Here is a 20,802-nt window from a genome sequence, read left to right as displayed (position 1 = left end):
GTTGGTCTGATCAAGGCGTGAGGGTTTGTGGACAATACACTGCCCTATTTGTTAATTTGATCAGCAAGGCTTTATTCCACCTTGGAACTGGAGAGAACGTTTGTATTGAAAGTCATCCACAGTGAATACATTGTGTAAATCCCGAAGAACTTTACAATTATTTATTTTATTTTTATTGTGACAGTGTAAGGCAGGCTATTATTTTATATTTTAATGTCTATTCAAATCATATTCTTCGTTTTTTAGATGGCTGCTACCATTCATTGGACACATGGGAATCTGCACCTCTTCTGGTATCATCCGTGACTTTGCTGGGCCCTACTTTGTCTCTGTGAGTACTTCTGTTCTTCCTCTCCTCTCTTCTTCGGTTCTTTCTTTCCTCCTCTCTTATTTTCTTTCTGTTCTTCCTCTCAAGCGGCTGAAGGAAATTGACACATAATTTGGTTGAAATCCTAACAGGCCTAGACACACTACACACACTGGCATAGATTTAGGGCCCATTTCCCAGAACCAGATGAAGCCTACTCCTGAAGATGAATCTTGGTCAGGGGGAAACCGCCGTCACTGTTCCAGAATGTTGAGTTTCGTCTTTAATACTTGTTTTCCCAGACGTCATAAGAGTTGGCAAACAGATTTGGGACCGGCGGCAAGTATACATTGGAGCTGGCTTCAAACCACATTGAAATATCTCTCGGCTGCCTCTAGAGGGAGTAAACTATAGATTTATACACAATGCATTTGGAAAATATTCGGACCCCTTGACTTTTTCTGCATTTTGTTACGTTACAGCCTTATTCTAAAATTGATTAAATAAATGTTTTTCCTTATCAATCTACACACAATACCCCATGAAGATAAAGCAAAACAGGTTTTTAGAAATGTTTTAAAATGTATTCAAAATCAAAACAGATACCTTATTTACGTGAGTTTTCAGACTTTTTGCTATGCGACTTGAAATTGAGCTCAGGTGCTTCCTGTTTAGGGCTGTCCCTGACAAAAAAAATCTTGATCAACCGAAAGTCGTCTGTTCTTTCGACCAAACGTTAGATTTTTTAAAACATGTATTTTTCCATTATATAGACACACCATATGTGTTTTTAATAAAATCAACTAAACTCAGCAGTTCATAAATATTTGTGTGAACATAACAAGATTCAACAACTGAGACATAAACTAAACAAGTTCCACAAACATGTGACTAACATAAATTTAATAATGTGTCCCTGAACAAAGGGGGGGGGTCAAAATCAAAAGTAACAGTCAGTGTCTGGTGTGGCCACCATCTGCATTAAGTACTGCAGTGCATCTCCTCCTCATGGACTGCACAAGATTTGCCAGTTCTTGGTGGAAGAGTGGGGTAACATCTCACAGCAAGGCACCTGCAATTTCCAGGACATTCCTGGGGGGGGAATGGCCCTAGCCCTCATCCTCTTTCTTTTGGTGTTTTTCAGAGTCAGTAGAAAGACCTCTTTAGTGTCCTACGTTTTCTTAACTGTGATCTTAATTGCCTACCTTCTGTAAGCCTTTAGTGTCTTAACGACTGTTCCACAGGTCCATGTTCATTCATTGTTTATGGTTCATTGAAGGTATTTTGATTTTTATGAATTATCTTTGAAAGATAGGGTCCTGAAAAGGGAAGTTTCTTTTTTTGCTGAGTTTATATGCATTGAGCTTGTCTTATGCTTAAGGTTTGATTAAATAAGACAAATGCCTCAAGAGTGCACCAGAGATCTAGATAACCCGAAGAAAAAAACCTTAACCTGACCCAACTTTTCTCCTCCTGCTCTTGCTGGCTTTCGCAGATTCTGCCATTACTCTCCTGAAGTTGCCGGTAATGGGCTACACAAGGAGTCGGCAACATTTCTCATGTGGAATGCCAATTTATCTTACCATTTCTATCGATCTGCTTGCCAGTTATGGTTTTCATATGCATATTTGTGAAACTGTTTAATTTAATTTATAATATCTCAGTCATTGTCATGTGCTTAATCAAAATTCTATCCAAATCTTAAACTAAAAAGTAACTTATATTGCTATTGCCAACTATTTGAAAAATAGCATACATAAAGCCAACAAATTACAACGTTGTATCCTGCAGGTAGAAAATATCAGGCTAAAAATAAATATCCTATAAATCACATTGGCTACACATGGCCTGTCTGCAATTAACTTGAAGCCTTTTATTAACTTGGGTCAGTCTGAAGCTTGCATTAGCAAACTTGCAACATTGTATCAAATATTCTGGGCCTCAGTTTCCTGTGTCAGTGAGCTCGGGACAGACACAGCTGTAGGATATTTGCGCAAGGGATAAGAAGCAGTGCTTGACCTGGGCAGGAGCTCACTGGAGCCGAGTACCGGAACCTCAAATTTTCTTACATGTTTCCCTTTCACGCTGAGTGGTTATCAAAAGGGAGAGAGCTGGAAAGATTTTTCAAATACATTGGCATTCTCTCAACCTACTTCATGAGGTAGTCACCTGGAATGCATTTCAATTAACAGGTGTGCCTTGTTAAAACCTCTATGGGCTAGGTGGCCCGCTAGCTGGATAATAAAGACAACTTCCTGTGAAATTGGAGAGCACCAAATTCAAATGACAAAATCGTAATATTAAACATTCATGGATATACAAGTGTCTTACATCATTTAAAAGCTTAACTTCTTGTTAATCCAACTGTGTTGTCAGATTTCAAAAAGGCTTTATGGCGAAAGCATACCATGCGATTATCTGAGGACAGCGCCCCACATCAAACTACTTTTTCAACCAGCACCGGCTTCACAAAAATCGCAAATAGCGATAAAATAAATAATTTACCTTTGAAGATCTTCCTCTGTTTGCAGTCCCAAGGGTCCCAGCTACACAATTAATGTGTTGTTTTGTTCGATAAAGTCCTTTATATCCAAAAAAAGCAAGTTTAGTTGGCGCGATTGATTTCAGTAATCCACTCCTTCAACATGCATACAAATTAATCCAAAAAGCTACCTGTAAACTTCGTCCAAACAAGTGAAACAATGTTTCTATTCAATCCTTAGGTACCTTAATATGTAAATAAATGATCATATTTCAGGTGGAAAGAACGGTGTTCAATAGGAAAGGAAAATAACGAAGAGCACGCCCTCATTCACGCGCGCCAAAAGCCTAGCTTTCCTGATGACAACACCTTGGACAAACTACAACTACTTGTTTGTTTTTCAAAAAACAAGCCTGAAACCCTGTATAAAGACTGACATCTAGTGGAAGCCATAGGAACTGCAATCTGGTAGGAATTTTGATATATAGACCCATAGACTTCCATTGGAATGGCCTGTGACCGCCCCCCCCCCCCCCCCCCCCCCAAAAAAAAAAATTACGGATGGATTTTCCTCAGGTTTTCGCCTGCCATATTAGTTCTGTTATACTCCGACATTATTTTAACAGTTCTAGAAACTTCAAGGTGTTTTCTATCAATTATATTCATATCCTAGCCTCTGGGCCTGAGTAACAGGCAGTTGACTTCAGGCACGTCAGTCAGGCAGAAATTCAGTATACTGCCCCCTAGCTCGAAGAAGTTAAAAGCTAATTTGTGGAATTCCTTTCCTTCTTAATGCGTTTGAGCCAATCAGTTGTGTTGTAACGAGGTAGGGGTGGTATACAGAAGATAGCCCTATTTGGTAAAATACCAAGTCCATATTATGGCAAGAACAGCTCAAATAAGCAAAGAGAAATGACAGTCCATCATTACTTTTAGACATGAAGGTCAAACAATATGGAAAATTAAGGACTTTGAAAGTTTCTTCAAGTGCAGTCGGAAAAACCATAAAGCGCTATGATGAAACTGGCTCTCATGAGGACCACCACAGGAATGGAAGACCCAGAGTTACCTCTGCTGCAGAGGAAAAATTCATTATACCTACCAGCCTCAGAAATTGCAGCACAAATAAATGCTTCACAGAGTTCAAGTAACAGACAAATCTCAACATCAACTGTTCAAAGGAGACTGATTTAAAAAAAAATATAATAATAATAATAATCATTTCCACCTTTACTTTACCAGCTAGGCTAGAGAACAAGCACTGATTTTACAGCTACGACCTGGCCAAGGTAAAGCAAAGCAGTGCGACACAAACAACACAGAGTTACACATGGAATAAATCAGACCTTCATGGTCGAATTGCTGCAAATAAACCACTCCTAAAAGACACCAATAAGAAGAAGAGACTACCTTGGGCCAAGAAACACGAGCAACGAACATTAGACTGGTGGAACTATGTCCTTTGGTCTGGAGTTCAAATTGGAGATTTTTGGTTCCAACCGCTGTGTCTTTGTGAGACGTGATGTGGGTGAACGGATGATCTCCGCATTTGTTTTTCCCACTGTAAAGCATGGAAGAGTGGGTGTTATGGTGTGGGGGGTGCTTTGTTGGTGACACTGTCTGTGATTTATTTAGATTTCAAGGCACACTTAACCAGCAAGGCTACCACAGCAGTCTGCAGCGATACGCCATCCCGTCTGGTTTGTGTTTAGTGGGAAGGGGGGCACGATGCAAATAGTCCAGGTAGCCATTTGGTTACCTGTTCAGGAGTCTTATGGCTTGGGGGTAAAAACTGTTGAGATGCCTTTTTGTCCTAGACTTGGCACTTTGGTGCCAAATGCTGGTGTGCCACGCTTGTAGCGTCATACCCAAGAAGACTTGAGGCTGTGATCGCTGCCAAAGGTGCTTCAACAAAGTACTGAGTAAAGGGACTCGACTGGGGACTAGGTTTTAAGAGAAGATGTGTGTTTGCTCACTATTACATTGTCCTTCCTGGTAGAACTTGTCAGGGACATAAGTCCCCTCAGGGATCAATAGAGTTCAATTTGGTCCGTTAACTCCCTGACGCTCCCCTACATGCACACTTGTTGGCCCCAAAAAGATAATCCATTATTTGTGATTGCTAAATTGAAAAAAAGTTTCTATACCAATAGGATTACCCTGGTGTGTACAGGGTGAAGAACTAGACCACCCCTCCTCCACCACTTTCTCCACCATGAGTATAATGTTTGTTCTAGCTCAGGGATGGGCAACTGGGGTCGCGGCCGCTGATCAATTTCCATTTTTTTCAGGGGGAACTCAATCGGGGTCTCAACTTACTGTTAGAATAGTGGAATACTATAGTTTTTCTCTTACTATGTTAGCCACTGACAGTCACTCAATTCGCTCATGTCAGATAAACCTTTTTTCTTCTAGCCAGCTATCTAAACTTGTAGTAATCAGGCTCGAATTACCGACCGGGTGGCCCCATTGATTCACTTATGTCCCCCAAAAGGCTAGGGCCGGCTCTGACTGCATGTGTGGGTATGGATGTTGGTATGCAGACCCTCGAGCCACTGCGGTCCCTCATAATGTGTTCCAGTGGAGGCTGCTGAGGGGAGGATGGCTGGAATGGAGTGAATGGTATCAAACACATGAAAATCATGTTTGAGTCCTTTCACTCCATTCTACCCTCCACTGATGAGTTTGGATTTTGTGTGGCCCCCAACCCCGTCAAAGTTGCCTATCCCTGTTGTAGCTAGACGTTGACTTTGTCTTTGTGGCGTTTGGAAGATCCCAGTTATAAGCTTTGTATCTGTTCACTAGTTTTAATGGCCTCATTGGGAATTCCATGATCTGATGCACCTCTGCCCCCTGTCCATGTTTTGTATTCCACACCCAGCCAGCCTGGTTGGTAGAGTCGTAATAAAATAGGTTTATAAATACAGAGATTCTGTTTTTAACACTCAAGGGTGTTTCATGGTTAAATAAATAAATTAGGACAGTAAGTGAAACTGCCCCAGGGGACAACAAGTGGTGTATACTGTAGCGCGCGCCACACACACGCACCAATGCTATTACCTCCTGGGTGGTCTTTATCTGCTTCCTGTATCACTTCAACACCTTATATGGTTTGTTGTTTATCTGCTGATTTTAATGAAAATTCATATACCCGAAAAACTGCACTTTAGGATGATTTAACATTTTGTTTTTGCATCATTCAATAGGTTTGATATAATGAACACATTACCATATTATATTGCATATTGTTTTCTTTTTGTTTTATTGCAGGAAGACAACATGGCCTTTGGGAGACCAACAAAGTAAGTGAATGGAATGTTCGTGGGAGGTGTTATTCTTATCTTGATGACTGAAATGTTTGTCCTCTTCATGGTCAAATCAGTAGAGGGATATGAAAACCTCAGCATCTTTTCTCAACATACAGTGGGGTCCCAAATGATTGACACCCTTGATAAAGATGAGCAATAATGACTGTATAAAATACATCTAATTCTGGGCTATATAGTATGCAACAAAAAAAAGTGATATTCTATTTTATACTAATGCAATTAGAATAATCCTGAATGAAATGTGAATTATGATCAGTGAGAAAGTTACAGATGGTGAAAGATCATATCACAAAGACATGCTAACCTTCCCTGTTATTGTAATGGTGAGAGGTTAGCATGTCTTGGGGGTTTGATGTTTGAACCTCAAACTTTCTCACTAATCATTGCTCATGATTCTTTCAGGATTATCCGTAATCATGGTAGCATCCATATTTAATGTAGAAGTGTTTAGCGATATTCTTATTTTACAATAAAAGTGACTCCAAAATGACACATTATTTACCATTCATTTCTATTTGGCACAACCAAAACAAACTGCAAATGCATCCAACAAGTTTGTAGTCCCACGCTTGATGTAGTCATTGCATGCAAGGAATATGGGACCGAATACTAAACCTTCGACTTCTTTATTTACATGAATCTTTAGGGGTGTCAATAATTTAGACCCCTCCTTTTTTGTGTTTTTGTTACTTGTTAAACAAAATTGATTTCTCAGAGCAAATGTATTAATATAAAATATAATTTCCCATTTTTTTTTGTGGTTGTTGCATACAATATACAGAGCGTCCAAAACAATAGGAACACCTTCCTAATAATGAGTTACACTAGCCCCTTTTGCCCTCAGAACAGCCTCAATTCATTGGGACATGGACTCTACAAGGTGTCAAAAGCGTTCCACAGGGATGCTGGCCCATGTTGACTCCAATGCTTCCCACAATTTTGTAGAGTTTGCCGCATTTCATTTGGGTGGTGGACTTTTCTTGATACACACAGTAAACTGTTGCGCCTGGAAAAACTCAGCAGCGTTGCATTTCTGGCACCTAATACCATACCCTGTTTAAAGGCACTTCAATATTTTGTCTTGCCCATTCACCCTCTGAATGTTACACAATCCATGTCTCAAGGCTTAAAAATCCTTCTTTAACCTGTCTCCTCCCCTTCATCGACACTGATTGAAGTGGATTCAGCAAGAGACCTCAAAGGGATCGTAGCTTTTACCTGGATTCATCTGGTCACTCTGTGTCATGGAAATAGCTGGTGTTCTTAATGTTTTGTACACTGAGTGTAGCTCAGTATTTGAATTAGTTATTTTATACAGTCATTATTGCTAATCTTTATCAAGGGTGTCAATCATTTCGGACCCCACCGTATCTTGAATTAAAGCACTTGTTGATTGTTTAATTACAATTCTGAGAGAGAATATTGGTGCAGAGCAGTTAACTTGGACCCAGATCTATTTGTGCTGTATACCCAACTCAAGACAGCACAAACAGATCTAGGACCAGTAGCTTTAGTTTCTGATAGAAGATCTATGTATTTGAAGGTACTGGATGCTGGACGTAGCCAAGGTGTATGCTAGTGGCTCCAACGCCTGGGACACAGCAGTGCATGATGCCTCAGAAGAGTACAAAAACAGAATGGTAAGGAATTGTGGGTGTAAGGTTGCAACTGGAAGGTTGTCGGTTTGAATCCGAATTCTGGTGGTGTTCTAGGTATCGTAGATGCCATCTCGTGCCTTTGAGCAAAGTATTTAACCCCTAAACTGTTCCAGGGGTACCGCACCGTACTAACGTTGATTATACTTCTCTCTCCCCAGCACAACCTCTGCTGTGACAACTGTCACTCCCATGTGGCCATGGCTCTGAACCTGATGCGCTATGAGAACAAGACCTCGTGGAACATGATCAACCTCTGTCTGCTCTCCCTAGTCCATGGAAAACACGTCAGGTACTGACTTTCTGTCTTTGTCTGCTCTCCCTCTTCTACAGCAAACACGTCAGGTACTGACATACTGCTGCAGAAATGGTTCAAGTCAAAAGAATCTCCTGCATTTGCATTGTTCAGATTTACCACAGTGTGACGGAACTTTTTTAGAGCCAAAACGGTATCTTACTTATGCTCCACAAAGCCATGCGAGGTAGGGCTAGATATTGGGGATGTGTAATCTCTGGGTCCCATGAGCTGATGGTTATGATGTCACTGAATTGCCTCTGAATACAGAGAAGGACAGAGGGCCTCCTGATGATTTTGTGGAGATATTAGGCTCGAGTCTGATGGACGAGTAGTATGTTGTGGTTGAAGGAATGTGACAGCTCGTTCCCATGCCCCCTCCTGTGAGAGTGGTAGTGGCCACTAGTCTTCCCACTAGCATACTACCTAGATACAGTTCCTATTTCTGCAACTTTTAATAACCTGTGATTCTCCAAGAGGGATTTGTTGTTGCAATTAATTGAATCTATTTACTATGTTGGAGTGTATCCAGGATAATAATTCTCCATACTCTGCTATAAACAAGTTATGCTTCATATCTTGTATAATATCTGAGTAATTTAACTGCTTTTATCTGCAGCTTTATTAAAATATGTATTTTTCTTTGAACTCGATTGACAATTATGTTTAGATCTGTTTTAATGATGGCTCTTTTTGAAACGGGATTATAGATTTCAGATAATCTCATCAAGTGTGTTGGATTATTTGGATACTTCCTGCAGTTGCCATGGTAACCTCTGTGGCACCCTGGACTCATAACTCTGGACTGCAGATGGGAATGAAATGCATGATGTTCTAGAATGCTCATTTGTTCATTTGTGTTCTAGAATGTATTCATGCAATCTGAGTGGTATGCATGCTACTATGCACTAAGCTCCTGGCCTGGCTGGAGTTTAGTGGTTGCCGTGGCGACTGCCAGAGCCTCGGCGTAATTGATTACGTGCATGTGATCTCAAACATATGCTGTCACGACAACGGGAGAAATTATGTGAAGAATCAGATTTTGACTCGGTCACTCCTCAGACCTCAGATATGATAACTTACGTCTTGTTGTTGTTCCAGAAAGCCAATGTCTCTCTCCCTCCCTCTTGCTCTGCTCCTCATCTGTATTGCCCACTCTCTTTGCCCTCCCCTCTCTGTCTTTCTCTCCTTATTTCCAGCTGTGCAGGGTTCTTGAAGACCTGGCTTCCCTTCCTCATGTTGCTGGGTATTATCCTGACTGTGGCTCTAACCATTAACCTGCGGTGACCAGCCAACCAGGTGGGAGGACACAGCTTACAGGGTGGGAAGGGGGAGGGACTCCTTGCAGGAGGGGGATGAGGGAGATGGGGGTTGAGTGAGGTGAGAGCACACCCGGGGAGGGGGGACCCCCTGCAGGTTGGAAGTTGAGGTGGGAGGTGTCACTCTACACCTACTCTGCTTGTGAGGACCGAGCAGGGAAAAAATACATGGAACTGTGACATCCCAGCAACAAACAAACCAATGAGAGAAGGGCAATAACATCCTCCTCTCGACTTAACACAAAGCCTGCTTGTTTCTAGGACCAGGCAACCTAGCTTTCAATGGTGGCGGATGGCAATTTAGTTTTTTGTTTATTTTGGCATTGAGGTTAATTGTTCTTGATGGACGGTAGCTTACTTATAAATGTTTTAATCCCCCTCCACACACATCCCAACCCCATGCAATTTAATGCAGTTTTCAAATGTTTTGATTTTCAATTAAGTCCTACTATGGGGTGTATAGACCCTCATAATTTCTAGGTAATGGATGATGTTGCAGGTTCTGTAGACTAGAGGAGCGACGGTAGTGGTGAAGGGGGCAGGGGTAGTTCTTTCTTTCAGGGGTAGTAGTCTTGTCTTCCACAGCGACAGCAGTATCCATCTCTTTCTCTCTCTGCCATGCTGAAACAAACACCCACCATCCATCTAATGACATGGGACTGATGATGACTCTGTGCTTCCCATACTCCATCTTGATGATTGGAACAGAAAACATGACATTTCCCTTTTAATGCCTTTAAAGGGATGTGTTATTGTGTTGACATTTTATACTTGGATTAATACAGTTCCTATTTCTGCAACTTTTAATAGCCTGTGATTCACCGAGTGATTTGTTGTTACAATTAATTGAATCTACTACATTGGAGTGTATCCAGGATAATAATTCTCAAAACTCTGCTATAAACAAGTGATGCTTCATATGTTGTATAATATCTATGAGTCTAATTTAACTGCTTGTATCTGCATTTTATTAAAATATTTCTATTTTTCTTAGAACTCGATTGACAATTATGTTTAGATCTGTTTTAATGATGGCTCTTTTTGAAATGGGATTATAGATTTCAGATAATCTCATTAAGTGTGTTGGATTATTTGGATACTTCCTACAGTTGCCATGGTAACCTCTGTGGAACCCTGGACTCATAACTTTGAACTGCCGATGGGAATGAAATGCATGATGTTCTGGAATGCTGCAGAGTTCATTTGTGTTCTAGAATGTGAGCGTGCCAAATGTAGAGCTTCCCGGTCCCTACAGGAAAAGGGATCACCGCTTTCTTATCTGTTCCACGCGCAAACTTTAACCCCAATGTGCCCCAGAAGAAAGAAGCACCTCTGAAACCTGGCTCGGCCTGAGTTGACAAATTGAAAGTAATTCATATAGTTGGTGCCTGGAAAAACATGGGTCTTCCTGGATAACATGTATGTGCATGAATGGCTCAATTTATATCAAACTTCATTTTTAGACTGTACCATCTATATTGATTTTGTATGTAGTAGCCTACATTCAAACACTGGCTAATCCTAGATCAGGGGTTCCCAAACTTGGTCCCGGGGCCTCCCCTGGATGCACGTTTTGGTTTTTGCCCTAGCACTAAACAGATGATTCAAATAACTAACAGAAACATCAAGCGTTGATTATTTGAATCAGCTGTTTAGTGCTAGGGCAAAAACCAAGACGTGCACCCATGGGGGGCCTCTGCACCGCGTTTGGGAAACCCTGTCCTAGATGATGGTTGGCTCACAAAATCCAATGACATGGCTTTCTTCTGCGGTGGCAGGTTCAAATCCCCTCATTGTTTGAGTGAAAGCGCTGAGCCTTGAGCCTTTTCTCTTTATCTGTGGAGCTGCCAGAAGCAGCAGGTAGCCTGCTGGCTCCTCCAGGTTTACACACCCTTGTCACACTACCGAGCTGGACTGAACCGATGTACTGAGCTGGCCTGGTTACGCATCCAGCATAACGTGTAACCGTGCTGACTAAAAATGACTGTGCCAGAACAGTTTGGTTCGTGTTGGGTTGGCACATTAGTGTTAGAAGCATACAAGTCTTTGGCTTAATATCCTGTGGTCTCCTCCTGTGCCAGAGAAAGTTTCACACCTGTCTCAGATGAGATTAGGACATAGTGAAATGCCAATGCATCTCTATGCAGCCCTTTTCACATTCCTGCTTCTTTCTCTCTAGTTGGATCTACTACTGCAATAACCCCAAATTGTATGTAGAAAAACAAACAGAAAACCATGTTTAGATTTGTATAGGAAGTCTTTAAAGATCCTTTTGCTTTCCATTACTTTCACAGTCAAGGTAGTTTTACACTACTTCTGTTGGTGATTTTATGCGAGATGCCTATTGTTTCCAGGGTATTGACATTCCTTTGGTGTGCTTATGGCGTCTTTCATCTTTCTTTTTCCTTTCATGTTCATGTGTAAATATTAGTGTTTTTGTCTTAGGATACTTGATGATAATCACACCTGTTTTTAATGTTCTGTTTTAATTTATATTGTAAATGAACTATCCTCCTTAATTCCCTTCATTTTCTACATGCAATACCATATGATACAATATCAAAACTCATCACTGTTCTGCAATGAAGCAATTTTGTGCCTGAATGCATGAGTGAGTGTGTGTCAAAAGAAGCGTGTGGGCGTGTACATGCATGACGGCCGGTTGTGCATGTCCTGGCTGCGTGTTCTATGTCTTTGTGGACACACAGCTATTTTCTTGAATCCTGTGGCTTTTTGGGGAATTGACGATAACTGCATATGATATTAGATGGCTTCATATAACTTCCTTTATATACACATTTATTACCCAAATTGTTATCTAAAATGATGTAAATGGATAAAGGTATATAGTACATAATAGACTAGACTGTAATGGACCTTTTTTAAATGATCCATAGTTGACCCATGTTTCCCAGTCTTGATATTAATTGTGTCTACACTCTTAGACAAAAGGGTTCCAAAAGGATGCTTCAGCTGTCGCCATAGGAGAACCCTTTTTGGTTTGGCGTAGAACCCTCTGTGGAAAGGGTTCTACATGGAACCCAAAGGGGTTTTACATGGAACCAAAAGGATTTGACCTGGAACCAAAAATGGTTCTTCAAAGAGTTCTCCTATGGACATAAGGTCAATCTTGAGGGAATCTTATTTGAGTCCGATAAGGATGTTCATATGATAGGCTCTCTGCAAGGTATTGTATAATTTACCTATCCAACTGACAATCTCTTAGGAAAAAATATAAATGATCAGAACCAAGACTTAAAAATAACTGATATTGGCACAAGGTGGAGGGAATGTTGGATCATAAGGTTACAGTTAACTAAAATGAACGTATGCATAGAATTTATTATACAAGAGACAACATTCACAAATTCTACAGCACAATGGCAAGAGTAATGTCTGAAGTGTAAAACGAATAATTACTCAATAATCCATGCCTTCTGGGAATGTTATAAAGTCAAGTTATAGGCGGAGTTAAAGTTGGCTGTCAGAAGTATTACAGTGTAAATATACTTTTTAATCTGTCTCTGTATATTTTAAGACATGGCATACTGTATGAGGGTGCAGTGAGATACCCAATGTGTTGGACCATACTTTTCTCGCCAATCATCTTTTTTTTAAATTATACTCAGACTGGAAATTGACCAATACTCTGTAATTTACGCAATGGAAAGTTCAAATGCTTTATCTAAATGTTGAAAGTGTGTGGGTTACAGAGAAACATAATGGTGCTGTTTGAGGCCATGTGGCATAAAGGGATGTGGGTGCTGGAGATGGGGGTTTGTGCTAGTGGTTCTGGGCAGGTTTGTATGATGTTTTGTGTGTTTTATTTGTTCTAAAAATAATAATAATTAAGTTCTCCAGTGGGGACAGCCGAAGAACCCTTTTAGGTTCTACAGTAGCTCTTTTTTTCAAAGAGAATAGGAGGTGCCATGTAATAGAAAGGTAGATTAAAACTAACAGCAGAAGGATTGCACCTCCTTTCTGACGTCATTGATGACTGATATTGTCGTTGAGTGATGAGCATCACCTGAGATGCAGGAGAATAGCTCTGCTCAGTTTTAACAAACCGACTGGGGCTTGAAAACAGTGCTTAAGTACCAAAAGTGGTCCCTGTTTTTTGTGTATCGTCATCAAATTGTGTACTATGTCATCCATTTTGTATGATACACTATAAAGAGTGCATTCTGAAAGTATTCAGACCGCTTTCTTTTCTACATTTTGTTACGTTACAGCCTTATTCTAAAATGTATTAAATTGTTTTTCTCCCCTCGTCAATCTACACACAATACCCCATAATGACAAAGCATGCACTGTATACAAAAGTATGTGCACACCCCTTCAAATTAGTGGATTTGGCTATTTCAACCACACCCATTGCTGACAGGTGTATAAAATTGAGCACACAGCCATACAATCTCCATAGACAAACATTGGCAGTAGAATGGACTCAGTGACGGCCTCCTGAGTAGCGCAGCCATCTAAGGCACTGCATCGCAGTGTTGCGGCGACAACTAAAGCCTGGGGTTCGATCCCTAGCGACTCCTTGTGGCGGGCCGGGTGCCTGCAGGCTGACTTCGGTCGTCGGTTGAATGGTGTTTCCTCCGACACATTGGTGCAGCTGGCTTCCGGGTTAAGCGAGCGGTGTTAACAAGCGTGGCTTGGCGAGTCATGTTTCAGAGGACGCATGACTCAACCATCGCCTCTCCCAACCAGCTGCACTGCTTCTTGACACAATGCCCACTTAACTCTGAAGCCAGCCGCACCAATGTGTCGGAGGAAGCACTGTACACCTGGCAACTGTGTCAGTATGCACTGCACCCAGCCTACCACAGGAGTCGCTAGTGCATGATGGGACAAGGATATCACTGCCGGCCAAACCCTCCCCAAACCCAGGTGACACTAAGCCAATTGTGCGCTGCCCCATGGGTCTCCCGGTTGCGGTCGGCTGCGACAGAGCCTGGACCCAAACCCAGAATCTCTAGTGGCACAGCTAGCACTGTGATGCAGTGCTTTAGACCATTGTGCCACTCTGGAGGCCCAGAGTGAATCTTTAAGTGGAATTGATTTAGTTCTGATAGGTGGGCAATTTGAGAATGAGAATTTAGAGGCAAGATTGGATGTAAATTGTGGCCTTGATTCCATTCTGAAGCCTTACTCCTTTCCTCTAATGGAAAACCGAGAAGAAAGCATGTTTTTTTTGTGCAATGGAACCACTCCTATTTAAACTTGTACCAAGGTTCACCGGTTTGTTCTCAAATTCTGTTCCGTTCAAGAATCTGTTCTAGAATCAGTAATACTCTTTAGAGTGTAGTTGAATCGATATTAATGTTCTTTCCTCCAGTTGTAACTAGGTGCTGAGTTGTGGAATGTGGACACCTGTGGTTTCACACATTCAGTGCTAACAAAAGACAGTTGGGATGCTATTATGACTGAGGGCCAATAATCATATAAAGTCATACAAATCCTAACACCAATACACTTCTTTTGTTCTTTAAATCCCTTGAAATGTCACTATGCTGCATAAGATTAGGAGTTCTGTTTTCCCATGAAATAATCTGCAAGGGACTGAGTGAACTGTGAATGTATTTAAATTACATGTAACTATGATACCAATAAAGACGTTTATTTATTGTAGACAATTTGTGAAGCATTTCTGAAGAAATGGTGTATACATTAGGCTACTTTTTCCAGATCATATCACATGACTTACGCCTACTCATACAGCATAGACTTATTAATTACTACATGCACTCAACATTATAGTTTGTGTCATGGAGAAAAGGCTAATTGAAAAAAATCTACGCTCAATTTCAAGTGAATTTCACCTCTGATCCAACCACTCGTAGCGTCTTTCAGAGTTGACACTTGGCTATCAAAAGGACAACCTCGGATTCAATTGCCATTTGTCATCATCCTGCAAACACCCTATCTATGCTCTTTCCCTCTTTTTCTGTAGAGCGCATTGGGGGAGGACGGGCAGACATCAGAGGCTCCCCCTCCCCTCCCTCTAAAAAGCATTGTTGATCTAATATCACCTAGAGTGAGAGAGGAAGGCGCGTCTACCTCTCACCATTGTATCCGCATTTTCTGTAGCGCAGCTTTTGATCTGCAAATGCTCGAAGGTGCTACCGTCTTTATTGATTTAGATACATTAACTTTTCTCTTGTGGAACATGAAAAAGCTCTACGCATAGCCTGTGTTATTCATTGTTATAACATTGTCAATGACTTTGGCGCGTATTCAGATGTATGACACTTGATGGCTCAAAATATAAAATTAATTAGGGACTTTACATTTTACATCTTGCTGATGTGGACCCCATGAGTGCTTATTCAGTGCCCCAATTGTTAGAATCAAGTGTCATTCCACAAGGATCTGGGAATGTGCCAGTTCTTAATCATCTTGGTGCTTACGCCTATAATTCTGGGCATTTTGCGCTTCTGGTTATTATTACATATTGGTAGAATCTTTAGCCTAGACTACCTGTTTATCGAATAGCTTGAAGATATATTATTTATTTCATAATTAATTCGGTAATCGCCTATTAATAGGGTCGTATGAGATATATCCTAACAAACTAATAATTTGAAGGTATAGGTTGCAAACATTGATCCATGTTTAAAATCTAAGAAGGCACTACCAACTTCTACACTTGTTAAGGTTTTTGTCAAATTCAATAGTTGCATTTCTCTTTCCCGCCCGGTGTAGACCTGGCCTGCATGCTGTTAATTAAAGTGGGAGGACAGAAAGGCTCCGGACGGGGTGAGAGGGAAGCTGAAAAGCCCCTCCCCGCAGATTGTAGCCTACGATGCGATGGTGCTTTAATTTCATTGTTTGAGAGGAGCGACGCTCGGTGTGCATCTGCTGGGATCAAACAGCCCCGAAAGAGAGATCCCCTTTTCTCATGGAAATCAGACCCTGACTCTGTCACACGTGGGCTTCAGAAATGCTAAGAAGTTGAACATCCAGCCAGGACTTGTAATACAGAATAGAACGGGTTAAGGAGATGGCGAGGACAATCTGACCAGTGTACGATAGGACTCTCTCTCCACGTTTCACTCTCATCGGCAGTAGGATATATATATTTATATATAGCTAATGTGCACAGTCAATGCGCTGTAGTCTACAGCATATTAATTTTTTTTGTCGCGCTTAGAAGTAGGCAAGAAGGTTGAGTTTTTTATTCTTCTGAAATGGCAATCAAGTCATTTTCGGTAAATGTAATTCGCTCTGTATAGAATACTTTTTTGTTTTCAATGTATAGAAACTATATTTATCACTGTTCTGGTATCGCGTAGCCTGTTTTTCAAAAATGCTGGATTTGGTTCTACGGATGGTTTTCTGTGCGCTGCTCTGTTCTATTTCTGCGCGCGCATCCGGGTGCCCTCTTCGTTGTGAATGCTCGGAAGCTGCTCACACGGTGAAGTGTGTTTCCAAAGACTTGCGGAGTGTCCCGCCTGGGATACCAGGGTACACGAGGAATCTGTTCATAACTGGAAACCAGATCAGCAGAATTGGACCGGAATCATTCAAAGGGCTGGACAATATAACAACGCTGTCACTGAGTAACAATAGGTAAGAGAAACATTGCCTAGCGGGAAAAAAGACTGTTTTCTAGTTTGGCCTACTTTTATTTGCCCAAGTTTATATATGCCTCATGATTTGAAGTGCCAATGTATTATTATAGCAAAAATGTCATAGAGCTTGTCTGTCTATATTTTCGCACACTTTTGAATGCATCTTAACATGAAGCCTTTGATGAATGGCATCCTGTTATGTTGGGTAAACTTGAATAAACCTTGTGCTTACTATTGTTTTTCATTTTATTTATTTAACTAGGCAAGTCAGTTAAGAACAAATTCTTATTTACGAGGACGACCTAACCCGGTTGTGATATAGCCTGGAATCGAACCAGGGTCTGAGGTGACGCCTCTAGCACTGAGATGCAGTGCCTTTTTAATTTAATTTAACCTTTATTTAACTAGGAAAGTCAGTTAAGAACAAATTCTTATTTACAACGACGGCCTACACCGACCAAACCCGGACGACACTGGGCCAATTGTGCGCTCCCATATGGGACTCCCAATCACAGCCGGTTGTGATACAGCCTGGATTCAAACCAGGGTGTCTGTAGTGACGCCTCAAGCACTGAGATGCAGTGACTTAGACCACTGCGCCACTGTTATTATAGACTATGAGTGACTATGCATCCTCTGCTTCCTCTGTATCCCTCCCTCACTGCAGGATAACAGAGGTAGAGTCTCAGACTTTCTCTGGGCTGCGTTCCCTCCGCTCTCTGGACCTGAGCTCCAACCAGCTGGCTGTCATCAACCCAGAGGCCTTCACTGTTCCGGGCCACACTCTCAGGGAGCTCAACCTCAGCCGAGCTCTCTACAACCACTCCTCTCTCATGAACCTGGCTATGTCTCTTCGCTGGTCCACCCTGGTTGAGCTCCGGACCCTGGACCTGTCAGGGAACAGGCTAATCTACCTGCCCTCTCACACCTTCTCCTACCTGGGGGGCCTGCGGAGGCTCATCCTGGCCAACAACTCCCTGGTGGCCCTCTACAATGGCACCTTCTCTGGGCTGGACTCTCTGGAGCAGCTGGATCTGACCCTTAACGCTCTGCGGACTGTCCAGGAGGAGGGCCTGGCTGAGCTGGCCTCTCTGCCCCCCGGGGTGAGACTCCTTCTAGGGGAGAACCCCTGGACCTGTATCTGTGGCATGGAGCCCTTCGCTGCCTGGCTCAACTCCTCCCAGGGACATGTGGGAGACGCAGAGGGCCTGGTGTGTGCCTTCCCCTCAGACATGAGAAACACCTCTCTGCTGAGGTTGGCGGCTAGACACGCTGGGGGGGACGGGGTGGCGCTGGGATGCCACAGGGTGGGTGAGGGGGCGGACCTGGCCCTCCAGACTTCCTACGTGTTCCTTGGGATCGTCCTGGGCTTCGTGGGACTCGTCTTCCTCTTGGTCCTCTACCTCAACCGGCAGGGCATCAAGAAGAGGATCAATGACATGAGGGAAGCGTGCACGGAGGTGTTGGAGGGATACCACTACCGCTACGAGCACGACGCCGACCCCAGGCTCTCACAGGTCTCCACCACAGCAGACATTTGATGGTAGGAGGACACTCCCAGGGGCTTCCATGATCCTTCTTTCATAATCAAAAACATTTTTTTCTATTGCATTTATAAGTAGATAAGATCATGTAAAAACTGTACATGTGAATTGTATGTAAATATAAACATACAGTAAGTATATGACTGAGTATTATTATTGTTCCTAGTAGCCTTGTCCATGATTAAAGCATGCACTGTCTGATCTGTAGTCCTTCACAACCAGTCCTCACTTTCAGTCCACACATCGTCTCAGACTGGGGATTACCCATGGCTAACAAATGGGCGTTGACTGTGAAAGAGAACTGTTGTATGGATGGGGGACTGACTGACTGTTCTTCTACATAGATTTCCCCCTCTTAAAAGTGGGGCTTCTCTGTCTGTCCTAGAATGAAGTGTCATGTGAAGGAGTGAAACTACATTTGGACAATATCATTGATGTATGTTATGATTCTTGGAACTGAGAACAGATATGGATGAATATACATAATTCATGAAGCTGAAGTAATGAAACTGAAGACTGTTCTTATACATTTCACTTGCTATGACTTTACTTAAGTATTGTTCTTTGAGAGGAGGTCTTGTAAATGTATATACTATCGCTACCAAGCTCACATACAGCATAATTCATCAGCTCATGAGTTGCAAGTTGTGTGACACCAACCCCTGTGAAGCTTATGCACAATGATCATGTCTGAAATTGCACCATATTCCCTGTATTTGCCCTGGGCAAAAGTAGTGGACTTATAAAGGGAATAGGGTGCCATTGGGACGCAGAGTTCAATGAGAGATTGTCTGAGGGCCAGCTCACCCCAGGACTGAGGAGCATTTCGTTGGTCTTCTATCCCTCTGCCCCAGGGTGCCTGAAAGGAATCCCAGCAGATTAGTCTCCATAGCATTCCAAAGGGAGGAGAACCTCTCCTCTAATCTCTCCTAAAAGCAACTCTGTCTCTCTCTCAATTCAAAGGGCTGTATTGGCATGGGAAACATATGTTTACATTGCCAAAGCAAGTGAAATACATAATAAACAAAAGTGAAAATAAACAAATCAGAAATGAACAGTAAACATTACTCACAAATGTTTCAAAGGAATAGAGACATTTCAAATGTCATATTATTGCTATGTACAGTATTGTAACGATGTTTAAATAGTTAAAGGGAAAAAATAAATAATCGTAACATGGGTTGCATTTACAATGGTGTTTGCTCTACACTGGTTGCCCTTTTCTTGTGGCAACAGGTCACAAATCGTAATGCTGTGAAATCACACTGGTATTTCACCTAATAGATATATGAGTTATCAAAGATAAGATGAGAAGAAAAAGGACTGTTCATTCAGTTCACAATGCACAGCCCAAGTCATCCAGCAACGGAAATCTCAAAACACTCCTTCATGAAAATGTGCTTTGTTTTAAGTTCTCTAGTTTTATTGTCAAGATGATGAGAACCAGGACAAGGCTGTGGCTATAGGGCTGGGGATATAGAGCTGAGGCTGGGGCTATAGGGCTGTAACTGGTGCTGGGGCTATAGGGCTGAGGCTGGGGATATAGGGCTGGGGCTATAGGGCTATAGGGCTGAGGCTGGGGCTATAGGGCTGTAACTGAGGCTGGGGCTGTAACTGAAGCTGGGGCTATAGGGCTGTAACTGAGGCTGGGGCTATAGGGCTGTAACTGGGGCTGAGGCTGGGGCTATAGGGCTGTAACTGAGGCTGGGGCTATAGGGCTGTAACTGAGGCTGAGGCTATAGGGCTGTAACTGAGGCTGGGGCTATAGGGCTGGAGCTATAGGGCTGTAACTGGGGCTATAGGGCTGAGGCTGGGGCTGTAACTGAGGCTGGGGCTATAGGGCTGAGGCTGGGACTATAGGGTTGGGGCTATAGGGCTGAGGCTGGGACTATAGGGTTGGGGCTATAGGGCTGTAACTGTGGCTGGGGCTATGGGGCTGTAACTGTGTGCATGTGGCTGAGCCAAAAGCAATCCCTCCTTGAAGACAACAAGCCATTCTCTTTAAAGGAAGGAAAGCCTGGCTGGAGCTGCAGCTTTTTCTGTTTAAGGGACATTTTTCAGTGATAAGATACAGATGATTCTGGAATGCCAGCAGCAGAGCAGGCAGTAGTAGTTTCATTGAGAGGCCAAAGCCTGTTCTGCTCTTATTAACCAGTGCAGTGGAGGAACTGTTGTTGTCTTCCTACAACAGAAATATACTATTTGTTTTACACTTCAATTATATTTAATTCCTCGACTGTAAACAGTGTTTTTGACTAATTTGTGAAGTGATAGTTGACTTAAGTGAGTTGAGC

The 20,802-nt window shown here is 42.3% G+C and overlaps 2 protein-coding genes across 3 annotated transcripts in view; both read left to right on the top strand.

Annotated features, from left to right (window-relative positions):
* LOC110488191 (transmembrane protein 222) overlaps nt 1–15,021 on the top strand; it is a 37,164-nt gene extending 22,143 nt beyond the window's left edge. For both annotated transcript variants that reach the window (XM_090227933.1, XM_021560295.3), the window contains exons 2-6: nt 247–331; nt 6,060–6,091; nt 7,662–7,758; nt 7,935–8,065; nt 9,268–15,021. In XM_090227933.1, coding sequence (XP_090084059.1) covers nt 247–331; nt 6,060–6,091; nt 7,662–7,758; nt 7,935–8,065; nt 9,268–9,355 — 433 coding nt within the window. In that variant the 3' untranslated portion in view covers nt 9,356–15,021. The remainder of the gene's footprint in view (nt 1–246; nt 332–6,059; nt 6,092–7,661; nt 7,759–7,934; nt 8,066–9,267) is intronic.
* Nucleotides 15,022–16,108: 1,087 nt separating this feature from the next.
* Nucleotides 16,109–19,687, top strand: LOC110488190 (trophoblast glycoprotein). The gene is made up of 2 exons (XM_021560293.3): nt 16,109–16,962; nt 17,632–19,687. Exons 1-2 carry the CDS (start codon nt 16,700–16,702, stop codon nt 18,503–18,505), a joined length of 1,137 nt encoding a protein of 378 aa, XP_021415968.3. The 5' UTR covers nt 16,109–16,699; the 3' UTR covers nt 18,506–19,687.
* The last annotated feature ends 1,115 nt before the right edge of the window (nt 19,688–20,802 follow it).

The sequence above is a fragment of the Oncorhynchus mykiss genome, chromosome 30 (genome assembly GCF_057628025.1).
Source record: "Oncorhynchus mykiss isolate SJ-2025 chromosome 30, ASM5762802v1, whole genome shotgun sequence".
Classification (NCBI taxonomy): Eukaryota; Metazoa; Chordata; class Actinopteri; order Salmoniformes; family Salmonidae; genus Oncorhynchus; species Oncorhynchus mykiss.
Note: the sequence above shows the minus strand (reverse complement) of the source record. Positions and strands in the feature narration are given on the sequence as shown.